Source organism: Crinia signifera, chromosome 1 (assembly GCF_055691185.1).
Source record: "Crinia signifera chromosome 1, ASM5569118v1, whole genome shotgun sequence".
Taxonomy (NCBI): Eukaryota; Metazoa; Chordata; class Amphibia; order Anura; family Myobatrachidae; genus Crinia; species Crinia signifera.
In genome coordinates, this window is record NC_139217.1 from 79,318,876 (window position 1) to 79,339,285 (window position 20,410).

Here is a 20,410-nt window from a genome sequence, read left to right on the forward strand (position 1 = left end):
CAACACCCCAGATCGAGAAAAGCAATAAATATATGTCCTCTAAACCTCTCACTGTTGACCGGTTGGAAGTTTTGTCTAAAAGGCATTCTCTTTTTAGATAACATATTAGTTTGTACAGAATGGGCATTGATGTTGAAGCACTTTGATAGATCTATTCAACTAAAGAAGGTAGACCATAGATTTGATATTGCCGATGCCTGAGTTTAATTTAACTATGAGAATACAATTGATGCAAGTTTCAATCTGGATGGCTCTACTTAATTGAATGTGGGGTTTATTGTGAAGCAGTTGAAATGTCCACCTGCACAGTGCCTGAGAATCGGCATAAACCATTACAGCTCTAAACCCCCTTGAACCCCCTGGGGACAGGCTTAACTGTTTAATGGTTTATGCTGATTCCCAGGCGTGACTCATTCCATGTAAACTGCGGAATCAATGGTTTTGCCTCAGTGTGAACCAGTGTTTTCATACACTTTTCCCCACAGCTACGGAAGCTGCGTGTAAAAAAGGACACTATCAGTAACTTATGTGCCAGGTAGTCCCCATCAATTGAATTGGACCAATGTGGCAATTAACCAAGGGTAAAGCTGTACTCACTGTTATACATACTGTTTTTATTGTATGTGGATTGGTTAAAAATGTCCATAAATAAAGAGTTTACTTTTTTTTTTTTTACGCGTCTTCCATATATATATATCTGTATCCTATGTGTGGATACCCCGCTAATATTTCACTGGGAAATATCTTAAATTGTTAAGTATTTATTATGTTGTGCTTGCCGGCCTGTCATGGTTCCTTACTCTATTTTATTCTGTTCGATTATATTTAATCTGCAGTTCTACCATAAAGCATATTTTCAAGAAAGGTGTTTGAGCAATGCTTTCAGAGGTTTTACTGTTTTACACAAACTCATACATAAGAAGCGTATCATTATTTTGATTCATGTATTGTTTATCGTTAAGTGCCTGTATTTTTCGGGTTAGGTTTTACACTGAGAGGGTTGTTCTGGTTGATTCGCAAGGCTGCAAATTCACAGCCCTGAGAGTCCACCAGACACCGCCCCGGGGAATGCCGGTAAGCCCGCCTCCCCCTCGCACACGGTGTACGCTCGCACGGGCTGCAAATGGCTGTTTTACTTAAACATCCATTCGCAGGTTGTGGGGGAACATCAACATCATTTGATGGTTGCCGACCAACGAATGATGTGGAAGGCACATGCACTTACTCTCAGATAATCTTTGATGTGTGTGGGCATTCGAAAGGAAATGGGTGGGCAGCTGACATCCGGTGATGTCAGCTGCTCGCCCCTGGCGCCCCCATCGCGGGACGATTTCCATGGGAACGTCCATCGTTTTCCATGGGCACAATTATCCGCCGCCTCATGCCTCACGCCCCCCCACCAGCAATGTTGGGTGCACGTATCCGGTGAACAGTCTGTTTGCCGGGGCTGCGCTCATCCGGCATATGCACATGAGCAGAAATGTGGCTGTGCACACGTCGACCATCGGCCTGAGTTTGCTGACTATTTGAGGGCTCACAGTAGTTCTGTATATGAACAAAATCCACAGCTACACTACATTTATATTATATGGAAAAGTGTGATAGTGATCATTTTAATTGGTGCTAATTGGTAAGCCAAATGAGGCAAATATGTACATCTAACTCTTCTGTACATTCTAATTGGGGCTATTCAAAACATTGCTCTACAGACCAGTAGTGAGATCAATAATATGCAAATTATTGCAACGCAAATGTAAAACTAGTATCCTGCAAATGGGGGGTTACTGTGCCAGGATTTAAATGATACTGTAGAAATGTATAGATACTGTATACCGGTTCCTTTAGTGCTACTCATTTTCTAGTTACAGTAACATATTTTCTACAGATAACTTTACTTTTCTTGCTGCACATTGCTGTATTTATAACAGTTCTTAGGTTGACCCCAAAAGTTTGAGAGGTGCAAGGTCAACATAAGAAAAGGGTTGAAATGGAAATGGTTAACACATGAAGAGGTCAACATGAGTTAAAAAAAATTGGTGTCATTTTAAATTAGTGCTACCATTCTGAGACTTGCAGTTCCACACACACACACACACACACACACAAAAAGAGAAAATGCAGATGCACACTATTAATACTAAACACCGCTAATCTGAAAGATCATGAACTCTGCAATATAACATAGAGGTGTTTACCATCATTTTGGCCAAACAAAGGATCCTGCCAATCATAACCAGGTGATCACATGTGGTGGGTCCCTAACCAAAGGTCCAAGGGCAACTGTAAAAGAGAGGTATCTCTCTATGTGCCAGCTCTACAATTAAGCAGCTGCCTAGGGGTTCCAGAATTGGGGTGGGAACCCTGAAATTGCTATTACAAAATTAAGGATGACTCTTAGAGAGGTTACTTTGTTGAGCTTAATGCAAGCAGCAGGTGTTGAACTTCTAAGACACCACCTCCACACTCCAGATGTTCTGGAAAGTCAGCATTGGTGGTGGGTGATGGGAGCAGTAAGCTCAACTGCACCAGCCCTGCATTGGCCCACAAACTTCTGCGCAACAAATCAAAGTCATGTAAGGGAAAGAAAATGTTAAGACAACGTTGTGGTATTTCAGTTAGCACTAATTCCGTGATTGTGTTTTTTTGCAGGACTATACCCTCACGATGTACTTTCAGCAGTCATGGAGGGACAAAAGACTGTCTTATTCAGGAATCCCTCTAAATCTTACATTGGACAACAGGGTCGCTGATCAGCTCTGGGTGCCTGATACATACTTTCTTAATGATAAACGATCATTTGTTCATGGGGTTACTGTAAAGAACAGAATGATACGACTGCATCCGGATGGTACCGTACTATATGGACTAAGGTAGGACTCTTACATTTTGCTTTGTTGTTCAAGTCTCTTAAATTGGATCTGTTAAGATAATAAAGCTTCTGTCCAGGTGCTGAATTAGGAACTTTACACCACAGAATATGGGGCCTGATTCTGGTTCACTTGCAAAACCAAATTCACTCTCGAATGGACAAAACCATGTGCACTGCTGGTGGGGCAGATGTAACGTGCAGAGAGAGTTAGATTTGGATGAGTTATTTTGTTTCTGTGCAGAGTAAATACTGACTGCTTTATTTTGACACTGCACTATAGATATTAGTTTGAAGTACAAACCCCACCCAAATCTAACTCTCTCTGCACATGTTACATCTGCTCCACCTGCAGATGTAACAGAATTTGCTTTTGCAAGTGAACCAGATTCAGGCCCATAGGCCCTTATTCTGATTGAGTCAGATGGCTCCGAATGCGGACGGCCAATGGTTGGTGTTTGCGCATGTGCAGAGGCGTATCTGCGCATGTGCGAACGCCGCGCACGTCGGAATTCTGTACAGAAAACGATCGGTCGGAACAATCCGAACAGGGGGTGTAGAGGGGCGTGAAGGGCTGTTTGGGCTCATTACCATATGCATACGCCCCACGTTTCATGGGCGTTCCCATGAAAATACTGAGCGTACGTATGGTAATCCGGCCGTGACGAACGTGTGGGGGGTGAAAATATGACATAGCCAGATGCCAGCTGCCCGCCCATATCCCTGCATTTGCACGGAGAAATGCCCGAGTGGTCTGGAGCACTCGGTGCTGCTTGACCACTCGGTCAAGCATTCGATGGTCGGCGACTATCGAATGATGGGGGAGGTTCCCACAGATTGAGGAGGTGTTCACATGAAAAATCCACTTGCGGTCCGTTCGGTCGGCGTCTTACCACATACGGACGGTGTAAGCGATAAGTACGGAAGGCGGGGCTAAAAACACTTGGTTCCTGTCTGAAAATATGCATCCGACCGATTCAACTAGAATACGGCCCATAGTGACATGTCCAGATGAAGGTAAATAAGCTTATCTTTCATAGTACTTATAAGGAGTCATGTGACATTTCTGCAAAATGCTAATTCTGATTTGAGTTATGTGCCAGCTGAAGTTGCAGAAGATAAATGCAATCAAATTTATTATAATTTGCATAGAGAAGTAAAGGAGGAAATCAAAAGTAAGAAGCATTAGGCATAATTTTCCCTGGCAATTTCAAGAGGTGCTTAGCTAAAAAAAGAACATATTTCTGTCTGCTATGAGACCAATGAATTTGTCCTCTTAATCAGTCAAATTCTTGTAACGTTAAAATTGCCAGCACGGGGCATCATATAAGTGATTTAACATTATTTTCTGACGTTGTTAAATGGATACGCTGTGCTCAAGTGGGGATAAGTATCTGATTTTTAATTATCACAAAGTTGAGTACTTGATATTTACCAAAATAACGAGAATTGGCATGAAAGAGACGGGAGATGATAAGTGCAGTTTGTCATTGTAACTCAGCCCTAAGAAATGTATTAAAAGTTTATTTGTAACTTTTCAGATATATTATAAAAAGTGTTGTCCTTTTGTCAGGCATCAAGTACATTGGGAAGAGTGTGGGGATTGCGTTTTTACCCTGAAATGTTTTGTACCTGGTGATGTACCGTAGGGCATACTTGCCTACTCTCCATAAGTTGCAAGAGACTGACTTTTTTGGGTCATCGGGATTGTAGTGGGTAACAAGTTATCCACTGGTGTAGGGGGCGCAATAGATAAGTGGTGCTTTGCCAAGCTGCAGTGTGGAAAAAGGGGTAGTCAGCCCCAGTTTGGATACAAGAGAAACACAAGGGTATACTGCGCTAGATAACAACAAATTCTAAATGAATAACAATTTACTACCAATTTGGATGAAAAAATGCTGAATATTTATTAAAAACCATAAAACATAATAAGCCCCCTTTTCCAGAAAAAAGGGGGAGGGTTTACAAGAAGAGGAATATATTTTGTTGTCCAGTTCATACGGTACCGTATATAGTTGAAACCACAAGTCGGTGGGTCCGTTCCTATGGTGTCTCCAAGATGATAGCTGATTATTTGTATCCAATGTGTCCAGAGTAATTTTATGGCAGGATCTTTATGGAGTAGCACTCTCCTGGTGTAATACCTCTGTCCTGATTAGGGCAAGTGTAAGCCCCAGATGGAAGGCACCAAATGATTGCCGGAGGTCACAAATAGAATTGCAAAGAGGGAGACTGGTCCGGATCCAAGTATGGTACAAAGTGGGGCTAAGAACTGGATAAAGGTATTCCTCAAATCCACCAACGCGTTTCGCCAGGTCTCTGGCTTTATCAAGGTGTATGTATTTTTTGGGTCGTCCCCTGCACCTCCAGAAGAGTTGACGGAAGAATTGACAGATTCCTAGTGGGGCTAAAATATTGTGAATCACAAACTTGTTCATACCGTCGGGCCGTGGTATGGCGGCCCGACAGTCGGGATTCTGACAGTCAGTATACTAACACCGGAATACCCTAATACCCTAGAGCACTGTGATTCAATAATTTGGTATGCTTATTTGCTTATAAGCCCAACTGAAAATAAGCCAATGATTATTATTATTGCTGTGTGTCTGTGGTCATCAACAGTCCACACTAATTGAGGCCAACAGGATTATTCACTCCTATTTGGTGAATCTATTTACTTTGACCACTTATAATTGTTACTTTGGTATGCAATGAAACAGCTGATTTTAGTAGATATTTATTAACTTATTTTATTTGTTAATTTTGGTTTTCTGGTCATTAGAAGGTACTACCAGTGTCCAAAATGGCAACATCATGGACATGGACCGATGGTAGTGCAAATCTCCAGAAAGGTCACTTAGCAACAGAGAGCATAATTACAGCATCTCTGTTACTATGGCGGGACCTGTGCAAGACATAATGGGGGAAATTTACTAAAATGTGTATTCTACTTCACATGTGATGTTGCTATGGGCAACCAATCAGAATCTACTTCTTATTTGTTTAGCACCTTCTAGAAGATAGTAGACAGGATCTGATTGGTTGCCCATAGCAACATCACATGTTAAGTAGAATACACATTTTAGTAAATTTCCCCCAATGCCTCCTGGTCCTTGCGACGGAGGGGGGTTTACACAACCCGTTTTTTTATATTGTGGTTGATAGGTGCTTTTGCAGCCAAGCTTAGTGATCCATATCATATACTAAGACAGAAGCTCAGACCTCAATCCTCCAGCTTCTTTCAGCCTCTACATTAGACAGGAGCAGATTGGTTATTACTTTATTTATCTTTACATTATCTCTACCCCCTTTGAGTTGTGTAGTAGTAGTAGTAGTAGTAGTAGTACCCAGGAAAGGACCTTTTTTTTTTTTTTCCTTTACCTGTTAATCCATTGAACTGTGTAATGTTATGTGGTAGTATGGTTAAATAGACTGAGGATATATTGTACTGTATTTCAAGGTTTAGTGAGTTGTGCTATGATGGGGGTGGTTGTTTTGGGGACCAATTCTTGGAACACTGTTTACAATTGTATTTTGTATAATTGCATTAATAATAATCTACAATTACTGCACATTGCTAAAAGTGTACATATTTTGTTTGGTACAAAAAAAATTAAATAAACTATAAATGCGTGAGGTGTATAATGACATACATAATAACGCAAACTTGGTTATGCATGAAAGACAGTAAGACCACAACCAGGGCTATTGAGGCAACCACGAGGCCCAGGTACTGAAGGTAGTGTTGTTTTAGGGTTGTACTCTTTTAGGTGGAGGTTTGCAATACTCATCACCTCAGTCATTATCACTATCTGCATGCGTTAAATCCTGGCTACAAATAATGCAATTGTATAATCCAGTTTGGCTGATGGGGAATCATAAAATTGACTTGACATTGACCACTGGCCAACATGAGTTCATGCTCTAACTACAGTATACAATATTGTATAATAGACGCTTCGTAATCAGCAGATTTCATCTTGCAGAAAAATGTTTTTTGGTTTAAATCAAATATGTGACCCCCGCCCCCTCTCCATGGGATCAATGTTCACTACTGATCTTTCTAGAACAGTGCTGGGCAATTTTTATTTTTCAGGACATCAATACATGTTCCACTCATGTATAAAATCCTAAAGATAAATAAAGGGAAGCTGACCATCGCAACCAATCAGCTTCGGTCATTTTATAGACTGTGCTAGATTAATTAGCATCTCCACTTTATATTGCCGCTGCATACTGTAGATGGTGTATGGTTAGTTACTGTCTCCGAGCACTGAGGTCACCGGTTCAATTCCCATGACCTCAGAGGAGTTGGTATTTTCTCCCCATGCTTTCTTGAGTTTCCTCCTGGTACTCCGGTTTTCTCCCACTGGTACGTTAATTCCAACACAAAAGAAAACCTAGTGTGTAAAGCTGGCCATACAGTTATATGATTTGGACCCTTATGAACCAATTCCGATGCATTGGGACAAAAAGTGCCCAAATCGTATATGTACCTAACCTCCGATTCAGATCCAATGTGCGGTTCCCATGCGCATCAGATTAGATCTGGAGATCACAAGTGCTGCACGTAATATTTATCGGATCCAGCAGGATCCGGCAGCATTTACTAGGGTCGCATACAATACATTGGATGCTAAAGGACATTATACGATGGTATGGTATGTGGTCCATTCCCCCTTATTGACCTCAATTCCTAATAAGAATCCACAGATGTAAATGAATGATGGTCAGGACAGGGGGCCTCTATAAATTGCATGGTGACCCTGAGTTCTCGCCACTGATCTTTAAACTTAAATGGCCATTGCAAACCTGAGTGTATTTTCTTTATACATGGCAAATAAAAAACATTATTCTTTACCGCAGTGTTTATAAGTGTGTTGCTTAGCATAGGGTGGCTGTAAAAATTCAACATAAATATCTTGGATTGACACAAACAGCAGTCAAAGCTTAATATAATGAGGCGTTTGCCATTTGAATTGTTTGCCCTACTGATGAAATTCAACTTTTATTAAAACTATTCAGCAAGCATTAATCAAACATGAATGCATAAATTAATTGTCAGCCTATAAATAAATTAGTTCATTACGGGAAGACAAAAGCACTGTTTTTCTGTGCTGCATCTTGTAAACAGACACAGTTGCCAGCAGGGCAGTGAGAATAATTTGAGGCACACAGATTGAAAGGAAAAATGCAAGAAGTAGGATTATGTAAACTATGCCTAAGCTTTCCTGGACTGAGTTATTATTACATTGACACAGAACAGAACTAGTGCATTCACTGAGCCATAATCAACAAAAGTGTTATTTTACCCTTGTGGCAGCTTGCTGTAGAGTTTTACATTCTTTAGCTTTCCCTAATGGGTAATACTGTTGTACGCAGGGCAAAGCATGTTCTTTTTATCCAAGATAGCGTGTCCTCATATGCTCTCCTGCAGCTCATCTTAGTTCCCCTAATCAAAAATTACAATTAACAGAATTATTATGCACACTTTCTTTTTCTCAAATGTATGATGTTATAATTTAAAAAAAAAATCTATTCATTATCCTGTATTGTTCTATCTTTATTTGTCTTATTTTAAATTAATCTATAGTGTGATCAGAGGCGGCTTCACAGTTCAAAATTTAAATAGCGAGCCACACCCACTTCCACCAATTACAGTTCCAAACGGATTCTTTGGCAGTTGGTGTGGCTCCTCTATTTGAATTTTGAACAAAGTTGCATTCCCTGCTCTGGAGCTCCCACTGAGTCTTATCATTATTAGGACAACATTGTAAATAAAATGCAACACAATTTTCTTATATAACCGTATGCACACCAGCTATCCAAGCCAATCCTTCCAGAGATTATTCAGTTTATTTTAAAACACTCTCTTCGCAAGACTTGTAACTCTCTGTAGGTGTCTCAATGTTTTCTCAGTTCAGCAGGGGTCTGGTACTTGTTATCAGTAGACAGATCTACTGGATAACTGTAAGAAATACATCCGATTGCCAAAGGAAAAGGCATCTGACACATTAGCTAAAAGCAACTCAGTACAAATAGAGAAGATACTAAAGGCAACTAGCAGTGCAGAACCTCACGCATTGATGACTCCACAGTTGTCTTGTACAGCATGTGTACGTATTATGGGGAAATGCTACCAAAACAATCCTAAAGTAAAAGTTTGGTATAGCAGAGTTTCCCAGATTCCTCTATTACAGTCCGGGTTTCAAAAGTCTTTGGTATATGGCAAAAAAAACAAGTGTAAAAGTAGGTACAGATGGTCCGCTATCCCCCTTTGCCGCCAGCGCGCCATATCTGTATAGCTGGCGGGCGGCGGATGGTGATGCATCTCACATGCTTTCATGTCCCATTGCCGAGAATGGGGCGTGAGAGCGTACCCCATTCTGGTGGACGACACATGGCTGTAGTCACACCGGGAGCCGTTTTGATGAGAGCGACGCCATCTGTATTGGTAAACAGCTAGAACAACTGATTAGCTGAAATAATAGACTAGAGCATTAAACAACCATATTGTGAGCACAGGACCAAAGGTTTGTTTTTGATTCATTCGGACGGGGCACAATTCAGCCCCTTTCCGATGATAGAGGGTCTGCGCATGTGCAGGTCCCCTTGCGAAGGCTTCTGCGACTTGCATATTTGCCGAGCTGTTCCCAAGGTTCAGGGCGGCCCGGGGGCAGACGGCAGCATGACCGGGGTCGCCCATGGGAACACCCAGCATTTTATGGGCATCTTTATGAAAACGGTGGGGCGTTTCCATGGGTACGAGGGTGGGCTGATGCCTGCTGGAGGTGGGTGTCTAACATCACAGCACATCAACCGCTTGCCCCATCTTTGTACAGGCGTCCGCTTCAACTGACTTTTATTTGTGAAGGCAGGAGAAAAGATTTGACGTTCGGCGACCATCGAATGATATCTCCTGCTGCGGAGACATACGAGGGGATGTGTCTTTGTTACACAACCGTTCGCATGTAAGGGAGGGGATTCGGCAGCAGCCGGGGGGGTCACTCGAATGGGTGGCGGGCAGCGTCTCTTGTGCTCGGTAAACTGCAATCCTCATAGCTTACCGTGCCAATCCAGAATGACCCCCTAAATAGCTACATGTGTTCTACACATCTCTGAGACATGACTGTGGCCACCTGATCACTTGTTTTCAAAGTACTTGGGATATCAGGTGCTCAAACCTACAACTTGACATCCAAAAAACATTATAACAAAGGGTTGGTGGCATAGGTGCCGATTTATGTTTTTGCTGGTGGGTGCTCAAGCCAAAAATATAGGGGAGTGACTTCATAGGAAAGGGGCGTGGCCACAAAATAATACTGATTTATATTACGCAACACAGTTATCTCCAATATTCAAATTATGGCAACAGTGCCAAATACATAAATGCCCACACAGTGCCAACTATATAAATGCCCCCGCAGTACAGGTACATAAATTCCCACAAAGTACCTGTGCCAGCGACAAGGGAGGGGGAGTGCAGCGGGAGACGGGAGAGTGGGCCGCTGCTGAGCGGATGGGTGCTCATCAATTTCCGTGGTTGCGCGGGCCCTCAAGCACCCAAAGAATCGGCACCTATGGTCGGTGGTTTCAGTGTGTCAACATTTTTTCACATGTCATCCTTGCGCATATGACCTTTTGTACCACACTCGCTACTACCAAGCTCTACCTAACATTTAGGTTAACACGCCAAATAAATTCACTAAAAGGCTTTCGTTATAGCAAGCAATGTATACAACTGAAGTTAATGAAAACTTGCAAAATTGCTGTTTACGCAGGTGGAGGTTCCAACTTCTTGCATTATCCTGCCTGTAGATAAATAGCACATTCAGTGAAAGTCGTGATCCAGGGGGAAGAATAAAACATTCATTAGCCTCATTCCACCTTAGCAGTAATAACGATTCTGGAATAGATCCTGGAATATTTCCAGAATTAAGATGTGCAGTCATTCACCTGGGACTATGTGGTTATTTAGCAACAATACTATGAACATACAGCATGAAAGCAGGTGCTCATTTTGTCATTTGGTGCAAAATATTATGATCAGCTTATTTTTATATGCCATATGATTATGTTTTGAAGGTTAATGAGATTTTAAAGTCTGCCAAACAAGTCTATCTATGCAAAGTTAACAAGAACATTTTCAATAGGTATTTGTTTGTGTTGCACACTATTAAGCTTTATATGGCTGTTATACCAGTAATAAGTAGAGCTAAAGAAACTGCCATCCACAAGGTTTATGTAGTCCTTAAGACTCTCAAGGTGCAAACAGACGATTTTCAGGCATGTAAGCGATTTTCCGGGGGGTGGACGGCTTTGCATAGCAGGACGCTATGGAAAGTTATCCACCCCACCGGTCATCTGCCGGTAATACCGGAAGATGAGCATAGGTGGCTGGCGATGATGTGGAAGTGTGCATCAGCACTCACCACTATGCCGGGCCATACACACTGGGTGGCTTTTGAGCAAAAGGCAAAACTGAGCTGCTTTCAGCTCAAAATCACCCAGTGCGTATGGGCCATAAGCAACCAAATTAAAAAACAGCAATATTTTATTTTTACGCAGGTGATAGAGACCCCCTTGGGGTCTGCATAGCCATATGGGCAATAGATAAGAATTCCTTTGTCCCAGAGGGTTGCGCAAAGCACATATGAGTTAATACGGTTTACAATAAGCTAAACAATGTGATTTGCAAGATTAGGCGGTAGGAATATGGGAGGTCTAGGGCATGGGTCTTCAACCTGTGGCCCTCTAGATGTTGTGAAACTACATGTTTCAACATGCATTGCCACATTTTTTCCTATGAGAGCATGCCAAAACTGTCAGGGCATGCTGGGACATTTAGTTCTACAACATCTGGAGGGCCACAGGTTGAAGACATGTGGTCCAGGGTAACCAAAGCTTTCTGGAAGTCCACTCCTTTGTTACAAAATGGAAGTGCACACTTTCTACGCAGCTCATGTCTGAACCAATGTCTGGCCTGCAATCCATCCCCATTGGGGAGGGTCATATATGAATATGTCTGTCACTCCTTGAAAATCCTCGCCCTGAGGGTAGGGTATACCTGTATTACTTTAGTACAAATATATGTGTCCGTGCAAATAAACTTTAGAATACTTGTAATTATGATCCAACTTGTGTGGTATCCTATTCTTGTATTCTCCTGATCAGATCAGTAAAGGTAAGGTGTTCCAGAGGTGACTAAGTATATCAAAGATAATTGTTAACGCTAATACCGGCATATAATGTACTTATAAATCATTTGTATTAAAAAAACAGGTACTTATGTAGTATCTGGGCTGCCGATTTCTAAATCGGGTCGGATCGGGAGATCGCATCGCATCGCATGCGACCATGCGATTCGATGCGATGCGATGCGATGCGATGACCCGATTTTTCCATAGGAATCAATGTTAAAATGGACTGAGTCCATTTTAACATGGAATTCAATGGGAAAAATGGGTCCTTTTCATACCCCTACTATCCAAGTGGGCATGGAGTTGGATATAAACCTGTGGCGAGCGTAGCGAGCCACCGAGCCCGAAGCGTGGCGAGCGAAGCGAGCCCCGCGAGGGGACGAATACCGTCCCCTCGCGGGGCTCGCTTCGCTCGCCACGCTTCGGGCTCGGTGGCTCGCTACGCTCGCCACAGGTTTATATCCAACTCCATGCCCACTTGGATAGTAGGGGTATGAAAAGGACCCATTTTTCCATAGGAATCATTTTAACATTGATTCCTATGGAAAAATCGGGTCATCGCATCCGATATCGCATCCGATATCGGATGCGATGCGATGCGATATCGCATCGCATCGCATCTGATTGTATGCCTTAACTTAAGGCATACAATCAAAAAATCGGCAGCCCAGATACTACATAAGTACCAAAAAACAAATAGTCGTACAATAATGTTTAAGCTTCAAAAATATTATTAAAAATAACCAGATTTCAATAATAAAAATATAACTACGAATAATAATGAGCTATCAGAAAACAGTTTGAATGCATTAGAAATGCTGTAAACTCCAACATTCCAGGATAATTAAACTATCCAGAGATTGTTGCTGTGTTAATATGACTCTGCCCTCACACTGATGAATTCTAAAGTACATCTGTCTCTTGATCTATTAATTAAGTAGTTACCAGACCATCAAAATTATGGAACAACATAACAGTAATATCAGTGCCAGTGGCTGTGCGAAGCCAAATGGAGCAACACTTGAATCGCTCCGTCAGACGCCATCTAGTGGCTGCCAGCATGAAAAACGGTACTTGTTTGCTAGCACGGCGCCCATCGCATCGCATACCATAAGGCATACGATGGTATGCAATGCAATGCGATGTTACGCGATGGCAGCCAATGTTATACACTTTTAAATTGTATACGATCGCATTGTATGCCATATACAATGGTATATGATTTAAAATTGATAAACCCCCTAATGGGTGTTTTCAATGTTAAATGTGCTCCCTATAAGATAAATAATTGTATAAGCACAGTAATGGGTGCTTACAATGTAAAAAGCACCCCCACGCCACCCATACTATCAACGCCTACCCGAAGCGTGGCGAGTGCAGCGAGCCCGCGAGGGTCGGCGGCGTGGAGTTGATTTTACATAGTGTGGTGAGCGCAGCGAGCCACCGAGCCTGAAGAATGGCGAGCGGATGCGGAATACATGTAAAGCAATACGCGTCCGCTCGCCACGCTGTATAGGGTGCTTATACAATTTAAAATCACGTCGCATCGCGTGCCAGCATATGGCATGCGATGCCGTACGACTGAATATCGTGGGCGCCGTGCTAGGAAACAAGTACCTGAAAAACACTTAAATTTTAACCATAGAGGTGAGGCGCAAATTAGCCTTGTATTCTATAGGATATACAGTATGTGCCATGTAAAGCCTTTACCGAATGATTACCAGTTGGCTTACAGAAGGAAATTTGGCCAGATGGAGGTTAAATCCTGAGGCATAAAATAGTGTGGTTTATGAGTTAGACAGTGGGCACTTCTCAGAAGGACATTGGCTGACTTAGGCAATAGAGGTGGCCATACACTAGGAAAAATTCTCCGAAGGGAGAAGTCACCCGAAATCCACCGTACAGATAGAGCGGGTCTTGCTCTTGCAGGGGATGGCGGAAGATCTTCCGCCATCTGTCATCCCCCGCCAGCCGCCATAAGGGGACACGCGCGCACGAGATGTGCGCACGTCGCCTTACAACGGGGCTCCCCCCGGGTCCCCGCCGCCTCGCCGACGGTTGCCCCGGGTCCCCGCCGCCTCGCCGCACCCACCCTAACCCTGTCCATCTCCCTGAAGCGGAGACGGACAGGGTTCCCGTCCCCCCACCTACGGGAAACTGAGACGCGCGTGCGTGTGAGATGCACATGCGTCTCCGCCAGATTCTGGTGCTGGCACATCGCCAGCAAAAATGAGGCGCTCCATCTGTATGCAGTTCTTTTGCATACTATGTATTGTATGCGATCTGATGCAATATATCTACAGTGCAAACCATGTGATCTCCTGGCTCCAATGCTATGCTCACGGAAATGTACATTGCATCGGACCTGGGGGGTTATTCTAATCCATTCAGAACGGGATGAATTTGGCCCCGTTCTGATTATTGGGGAACTGCGCATGCGCATGGTATATTTTGCGCATGTGCAGGGCCCCTTTGCCAACAGCTGCAGTTTGCAGGGATGGGGGCGGACGGCGGTGTGGTAGGGGGTTGCATATGGGAACACCCAGCGTTTCATGGGCATCACCATGAAAACACTGGGCGTTGCCATGGTTATGTGGGCGGGAGGAAGAGTGGGAGGTGGCTAACATCATATGACATCAGCCGCCCGCCCTGTCTTTGTCCTAGTGGCCACAAATAAAAGTCTCCACTGGGGACCATCAAATGATTTATTTACGAATGATCAAATTTACGGCAGTTATGGCATCCAAGAATATTTGTCTTCGTAACACATCCCCTCGCATGATAGAGAATGGACTTGGTGGTGGGGGGGTGGGAAGGTATTTGGCGAGGCGGGCTCTCTGGCACTCTGTAAGCTTTAATCAGAATCAGTCCCAGTGGCGTAACTAAGTTTTGGGCGCCCCCCCGCCGTTAGGGCCCCCCCCCCCGCCAAGCACCCCCAATCCCCCGCCGCCCTGCCGCCCATGCAAACACCCCCCCCCCCCAATCCCCTGCAGCCTTACCTATCGCGCTGGTCCTGGCGGCTCCGTTCTTCTTCTGCTGAGGACCACCACAAAATGGCCGCCCCCATACAGCAGACAGTTTCAGAGAACTGTGTGCTATATGGGGGCGGCCATTTTGTGGTGGTCCTCAGCAGAAGAACGGAGCCGCCGGGACCAGCGAGATAGGTAAGTCTGCGGGGGATTGGGGGGGGGGTGTAACTATAGCACCGCAGCCCCTGGTGCCCCCACATGCACAGCGCCCCCCTGCGGTAGCGGGGGCTGCGGTGCTATAGTTACGCCGCTGATCAGTCCCCTGATGTCAAACACATGCAAATTTGACACTTTTTATCCGATTTCACGCCACATGCGGATGAATAGTGACCAAGTCGACATGAAACGTGCACCTTAACTGGTCATCAGTGACCTCACTTTTCCAATAAGAGAAGGAGTAGCCAGAAACCATGTGTTGGTACAGTTATAAAATGGACTTGGTTGAAACCATTTGTTGACGCCATTTGGGTGTATAGGTGGCCGCTGTTGAAGTGTGGTAATCTGATCTGCTCACTTTCTTCTTGCCATTCTACTATTTATAATGATATTGTTATAGAAAAAATTGATGACCAAATCAAATGCCAGTTCTTATTTTACAGATGGAGCGCTTGTGGTTCTTTCCCTCGCCAGCGTCCCCTTACTACGGAGCTCCCTGCCGCCTGATCCCACATCCCCGCCCCCCCCCCTCCCAACCTGGGACGCGCGTGCGTGTGGGTCGCTTCTGCGTCCCAGTCAGATGGAGCACCAGCCAGGCAATCTGGCGAGCACCAGCGCTGGCTGAGAGGCGCTTCATCTGTACATGTGATTATTTTTTTAGAGTTTATGTTTATATTACACTGTCTAGTGGTATAGTAGACCTGTTGTTAAGGGATTCCTTGTTTATTAGAAGCTGTAAAACTATCTTGCGAAGATGAAAACATATTTTCCCATATCTTGGAAAGTTCTGCACTTTCATTAAAATTTGACACTACCCAGTTCTTGCCCCTATAATTTGCCTGAAATGCTTTTATCTAGGGCCTGGAAGCAGATTGTTCTTTCTGGTGTTAATACTGGCTCTGGTGGCTCTGAATATCACTTACGATGGGTGATATTCAGATATGGTGCCAATGGGCGCAGGATCTGTGGGTGCCCATTACATATCTCAACTTTTGGCAGAGTTTTGCTTGGGTAGGTAGGGTTGATCAGAAATAATGGGCATTCATGAAACTTGTATTGGCAAAATTATTTAAATTCACTCATCACGCACCCATTACTTACGGGCACCCAAAAACAATTGAACTCCCTTCATAGAGATCTAAGTAAAAGCAGTAGAACCAAAAAACCTCAACATTTACAAGCTCCTAAACAACATACACTTTCTAAATAAGGTGCTCACCTTCATAAATTATAATTGCATGTAAAACACGTCATATAATAATCAAGGAAGTGACTGCACCGCTGTAACTTTTATTTTAATTTGACTGCAAATGACATCTTTGACCCCAAGATGTGTATTTCTATTTACATAATTAATCTTTCTTCAATTTAGAACTAAACATTTCTGTAACATTATTCACATTAATATAATGCAGTATGTATGTATAACATGGGCCCTCATTCAAGTTTACTCGGATCGGGGGGAATTTGGCCCCGTTCCGATGTTTGGGGGGTCTTCGCATGTGCAGACCCCAGCAACAAACTGCTTAGGTGGGTTATACACTCGCCGAGCTGTTTGTTTGCGGGGAGGGAGGGCCGGGGTGGATGGGGGCAGTGACTGCCCTGGACCAGGGGGACACTCATCATTTTATGGGCTTCACCTTGAAAATGATGGGACATTCCCATGGGTTAGCCGATGGGCCAGTGCATGCCGGGGGCGGGCATCTGACATCATAGGGTGCCCGCCCTGTTCTCGGCAATTTGCGGAGGAAATAAAAGTCAGTTCCAACTGACATTTATTTCTAAAGGCCGGTGAAATCATTCAATGGTCAGCGACCATCAAACGATTTCTCCTGCTAGTGGAGGCATGCGAGGGGAAGTGATAGCGAACACATCCCCTCGCATGGCACCGAGGAGATTCGGCGGCTTACTGAGCCAATGAGAATTAGGCCCATGGTATGTTTATTTCACAGATTTATAAAGTCACATGTTTTTTCAAATAAATATATTTTGTTAGATCCCTCAGGTATATCACACACTTCTAAAGGAGAAAGGAAACATGGTGATACAATGACATTGTGAAGGACTAAGTGTGAAGAACATCAGAAATATGAACAGTAAACATGTTCCAATGTTTATTTCAAGTGTGAATTAAAGAGAATGTCTTCAATTCTATCAAACAAGTCGATGACGCTTCTTAGTGCTCAGAGTCCAGAACAAACTAGCAAAGAAAAAATAAAATCATCCGTTTAAGTATAAAGCTGTAAATAATGGCAGCGGCCTGGATTCCAATAAAACGGCGAATTGACAAAGTGGCATAATAGTCACTAAACAGCTGCCGTTGGCCACAGACATGATATTTCCGATGATGATAGATCTTCACTAAGCAGAATTAATAGGCATAATTTGTCATCTATGATATTGCAAAATTGTCTTCAGCGTACTATTATTTAAAAGGCTGTTGTAGTTCTAGGAGTATTCAGATGCCTAATTATTTATAAGAAGCGACTGTATTCTAATAAGTGACACATTACAGCTCCTGCAGCAGAAAAGAGGGATAGGAGGGACCTCACTGTTATATGAGAAGATCCCTACATGTAAAGTGAGACGTCAAATTGCTCCTTTCTTTATATGATGAGAAATCACTTTGTCAGATCCTGTGGCCCTTTATGTTTATTACAAGGAAACATTATGGGAAGAGTGAGGACTTTCTCACAGCTAGTAAATCTTTGTATACAGAGCCTCCAATCAAATGGACAACAGAATGAACGAAGGATGGCCACCAGTACTACCTCCGGGGTGATGGTGACGTGAATAATCTATGGCAGACAACTATTCTGAGCATTAACATTGATGGTTTTACCATTGTTGTTAATGCTCACTGGTAGAGTCTGGTTCTGATTCTGTGCGAGAGGTGAGGCTGAGCTGTGAATGACAGCTCAGCCTGTGAAAGATGACCTGCCCAGTGTGACCAACTGTATGTGTAGATGGACACAGAAGCTGATCATTATGGGGAAAAAAAGTAAAAAAGAAATAACTACTCACCTACAGACACCTACGGTGCTCCGGTGATATTTGCTGGTCATCGGGTCCTCCTGCACTGCTGCTTGTCACCCCTGCAGAAGCTCACTTTACAGCAATGAATGTCACATTAGGAAGAGGATCCAATGACCCGCTGCCCCTCAGTGGTCCCTTAGTGTAGGTGAGTATGTGACAGGGAGGTCACAGTGTGGTGGTGGTAGTAGCGATGGCAAGAGCACATGTGAAGCACATTGACATTACAAAAGGACCCCGGAGTGCATTCACAAGGACAGAGCATTCTCGCAAGCTCTGTCCCTGGATGTGATAACCAGTTATCACATTGTGGATTGGGGCAATGTTATTACATCTGCGTCCTTAAATACAGATTATTCTAATACGGCCTACACATATTAAGGTATTTTCTAAGTGATTTTGCTTAGTTTGGCAAAGTCGCTTAGCAAATGCCCTCACATCGGTGTATGTGTGGGGGCTATATCGGCAGCAGTGCGCGTCCCCGCGCGTCTTTATCGCTGGCCGAGATTGATGGACAGTGTCCATCAATCTCGGCATCAGCAGGGTTCTCCCACCAGAGAACACTGGCGCTGTCTGCTCGCTTAGCACACAGAGCTGACAGCTCGCTCTGTGTGTGGGCTGTCAGCTCTGTGTGCTATGCGATAGCGGCGCAGCACAGCCCGACCTAGCATAGCTAGGTAGCCCTGCACACATCGCTATGTGTGTAGGGCCCTTTAATCTCCCCCTGAATCTGAGGCCCTTACTTCATGTTTAGATACAGTATTTCAGGTTGTGAAAGTAAGCATGGAGAAAACATCTAAGATACAGCGCTGGGTTTTTACTGAAAATAATTTATTTCAAACAATCTAAAATAATTTTTCAATGAATAAAATAACACACAATATAAATTTCATATGAGAATTCTCATGAGATAAACAGGTAGCGTATTTGAAAAAATGATTAAATTATAAAAAAATTTCAATATTAAAAATGATGAATGTGAATAATTCCAGCTGGCATTCAAGTATATTGGGGAGAATCAGTTTTGTGTCCAAATCAACACCATATATATTTACCAGACGATTGAGATATCCTTGTTAAGGCGGAATTTAAACAAAGTCCCGGTGATTACCCAGTGATTGATTCCAGATGTCACTCAATTGTTAGGTGATGCAGTTTTTTATGGTATGCCAATACCTAGCTTGGTTACTGCAGAGTGGAACTCAATAGTGGGATCCAAGGTGATGGTATAAACTGGTCCGGATGGAGTCTGGTATAACTGTTCCAAGGATTAACTGGAAAGGGTGTGAGATGGACAATTCCCCCAAATGCAGGCTGGAGCAGGAATGCTGTGGCTCACACGCCTTCATCAGGAGCTGGAGTGCATGTGAAAGTAAGCATGGCAGCCATCAGGAGGGGGAACTGCAAGGACTCCAGTCCCAGGCCCAGACAGGAAGGGCGCCCTGGAGTTTAGAAAGTATAATTAGTCATAAACAAAGTTTACATTTCCAGGTGTTCGAGAAAGTCCGGTGAAGTGATAGTGTCTGGTTTTTCACCGGCCAATCAGCTCCTACCTGCCATTTTTCAGACCAAGCCTGTAACCTCACAGTTAGGAGCTGATTGGCCGGTGATAAAAACCAGACACTTTATCACTTCATTGAGCATGCACACACACACACACATTCATTCTAGGGTTCATTTTTGTTGGGAGAAAATTAACCTACCAGTATATTTTGGAGAGTTGGAGAAAACCGGAGTACCCTGAAGAAACCCACACAAGCACAGGGAGAATATACAAACTCCGCACAGTTAGGGCCATGACCTCGGTGCTGTGAGGCAGTAATGCTAACCATTACACCATCTGTGCTGCCCCGTATATAACACATAATAATTACAACCAATTGCTACTTTTATAAATGGAAACGTTGAAAAGTGGTAGATGGTTAAACTTTTCATTTGATGTTCATATATTTACAGTGCACCTCCTGAGATGGAGAATAGCTACTATATGATCCATGTTGTGTGCAGGGGCAGAACATCTGCTGTAGGTGCATTACTAGTATGTAGCATGGAGATTAGGTATAAAGGTGCCCATAAACGTTACAATTATTGTATACAATATCGCATCTCATCCAAAAAGTATGTGC

The 20,410-nt window shown here is 43.5% G+C and overlaps 1 protein-coding gene across 1 annotated transcript in view; it reads left to right on the plus strand.

Annotated features, from left to right (window-relative positions):
* The window catches only part of GABRB1 (gamma-aminobutyric acid type A receptor subunit beta1), a 474,444-nt gene that overhangs the window by 190,008 nt on the left and 264,026 nt on the right, over nt 1-20,410 (plus strand). Inside the window, exon 4 of the mRNA XM_083167879.1 lies at nt 2,650-2,870. Within this exon, the coding sequence (XP_083024005.1) occupies nt 2,650-2,870 (221 nt within the window). The remainder of the gene's footprint in view (nt 1-2,649; nt 2,871-20,410) is intronic.